This window comes from Topomyia yanbarensis, chromosome 2 (assembly GCF_030247195.1).
Source record: "Topomyia yanbarensis strain Yona2022 chromosome 2, ASM3024719v1, whole genome shotgun sequence".
In the NCBI taxonomy this organism is placed as follows: Eukaryota; Metazoa; Arthropoda; class Insecta; order Diptera; family Culicidae; genus Topomyia; species Topomyia yanbarensis.
The window spans coordinates 428,741,278-428,744,003 of record NC_080671.1 but is presented as its reverse complement, the minus strand read 5'-3'; the positions used below and the strand labels follow the sequence as shown (position 1 = coordinate 428,744,003).

The 2,726-nt window shown below is 41.2% G+C and overlaps 1 protein-coding gene across 1 annotated transcript; it reads left to right on the top strand.

The window, feature by feature from the left end:
- Positions 1-2,205, top strand: LOC131685358 (uncharacterized). The gene is made up of 2 exons (XM_058969024.1): positions 1-132; positions 197-2,205. The coding sequence occupies exons 1-2, from the start codon at positions 108-110 to the stop codon at positions 1,528-1,530; spliced, it is 1,359 nt and encodes a 452-aa protein (XP_058825007.1). The 5' UTR covers positions 1-107; the 3' UTR covers positions 1,531-2,205.
- Positions 2,206-2,726: the final 521 nt, after the last annotated feature.

Below are 2,726 nucleotides of genomic sequence, written 5' to 3'. Positions count from 1 at the left end.
GACCTTTTGAATAAGTACTCTTGAACTATGGTTTTAGCTGTCAACAGACCCAAACAAACGAAGAGTATTCCAAAATAAAGCAAAGGCGTTTGATTTCCAATAGAGAGATGAAAACATTAATACAACGGAAGGGTAAATATTTCTTTCTCCCTCAAGAACGGCCAACTAATATTTGCAACTATATTGTCACAAGCAGCCGCATCAGCGAAAGGCGAAGCGGTATTCGATAACCCAGAGGAAAGCGAAGATGAACCGGACTTTACTAATAGCCGAAATGAACCATCAAACGATGCAAAGGACTGCGATGATGATCAGCGTATTCTGCCTATGGTCGCAAACCAGTCCCAGAAAGGTAAGAAATCCCGTAGGAAAAAGGACAAATATGCGATCATGGGAAGTATCCCTGAATGCAGAAAGTATCGACCTGAAGATCTCTACCCGAAGAAAAAACCTTATGACAGTGAATCCTTTACGCTCAGTGCATACCATCCAGTATATGTCGGAAACTTTAAAGTCATTGCCTGGGATGAGAAAGTGTGGTACGAGCAGATTTCTAGTTACTTTGCTTACAAAGGGTTGTTAACAAGAATGGTCTACTTCCACCAGAATAAGAACGATTCGTTTACAAAGTTTCAGGAAGTCAATCGTTTGATAGACATGCTCGTTTATTTTACTACGGAATTAGATGCGAACCAGGCGGTTAAACTTTGTCATAGAGATGTATACTATGGGCACAAATTAAACGTGCTCCCTGGACGGAAGCCGCAATGTTTCGATATTTATGTAACCGTGAGATTTTTATTGCCTACCGATGAAATGCACAATAAAACGGAATCAATTGTCGAGGAGGAATTAGGGGGACAAGTGACTCACATTATGCAGGATTCCGTCAGACGAACAGTGGTTCAATTTGTTTCCAAGAAAGCAATGTTAACGGCTATATCTAGGCAATCTTCGTACATTCCGATCAGAACGTATACGAAAACTAAGAAGCAGCGATTCCTAGAAGAGGACGCGACGCAGCGTATCGAGTGCGCCATACAGACGTATCCTTCGTTTATGGAAATGAAGCCCGCGCCAAGTATACTTCAATCTTTGTACGATGGGACACGACCCTCAGTAGACACATCATGGATGAATCATGATAAACCACTTATGGCAGATGAAGAATTTCATTCATATAAACAACAGCAGCAAAGTATGCTGCGCGAAATGTATACAGAGAGCAGCCTAAACGGACCAAACTTTGCTGCAACAGGCCCGATCGCAAAAATAATAACTACGGAACAGACCAAGGAACGACAAGTGTCACGTGGAATTAGCACGTTTCTTCATAATAACCGACAATTTCTGATTAAATTACAAGCAAAGAAACTGGCTAAAATGGTACCTTTGGCAAAAAATACCACCCGTGATAAACACACCACAATGAGCAGACGAGAAAGAAAGGAACAAAACAGAATGAAAAAAATGGAAAAAACTGTCACCGGTAATATTTTCACCATAGGGCAGACATCTCTGAACAAGTAAGCGTATGATACTTGTGTAAACTCCAGTCAAATACCAGTTTAAACCCTAATGCCAGCATATCCCAACTCATTCCGGAACCGGTTCGTAATACTGAATAGATTTCAAATGCAACAATCGATTCTGGCGCAATTGGTTTCGGAATCGGTATTCACAGTTCAGTTGAAATTTGTATGTCATTGGTAACAATAAAAATTTACGGCGGAACTGCTTATTCTTGTCTTGTTTTCATTAATAGGCTTCCACAGATAAGTGGGTGATTAGTGAACGGTGTATATACGGTATGTAAACTAGGCTCAATGGACTATACAAGTTAGTCTTGGATCACATACCTTTGGGGTAACAACAGTAGATGTTGAATCAAGCTGTTCTCAACCCCCTATTAGAGTTTTAACGCAGCCACTCGCGTTACGAAACAAGCTGATGTCGAAGCGGGTCAATTTAGGTTGTCTGGCGTATGCTTGATGGTCAGATCATTAGCGTTTGTGCATTAGAATCAGCAGAAAGTGTTGCTCGACAGCAGTATCAATCTTCACTTTATTGTAGATGAAAGGTACGGGATGATTATAAATTTACTAGGTGGACTAAAGTTTTAGTTTGCTAGAACAATGGATACATTCCCTTATTCTTAGTGACTGTAACGTGTTTAAACTTTCCGGAGGCGATCAGTCAGCGTGGCCCTATATGCAATCTATACATCAAGATTTATTCGTCAGCTGACAATCCGACCACTCACCCTAACGTCTCAACTCAGCACTGTACTGGTTTCTACGCAAATGTGAGCTTCAAGGCGGTACTTGTACCTAGCAACACAGAGAACAGACGTCCATCTTCAGCATTCAACTTGTGTAAAATCTCTAACGGTTTCGAAGGTAGTTGGGATATCCAAACCAGGTGCGCTACTGTCGTCATGTTTTTTGTGGCTGAGTTCGACAGAATTGACAGCGGCTATTCCTCTACCCAGTCAAACTAGTCCGGAACCGATTCGGACTTCCAGCATGAATTCGAGCTCAATGCATCAACCGATAGAGTCGGAATCGGTTGTTTTCATTGAGCAAGATTCCATACTGAATCCAGCCAGGATTTCGAACATGTGTGGTGGCGCTAGTGTTTATCGTATATCAATTCAAATGTTTACACACGTTTTTTAAATATTTTTGTTCGATCATGGATGTCTGTTCTCTATGTTAGCAAGTAAT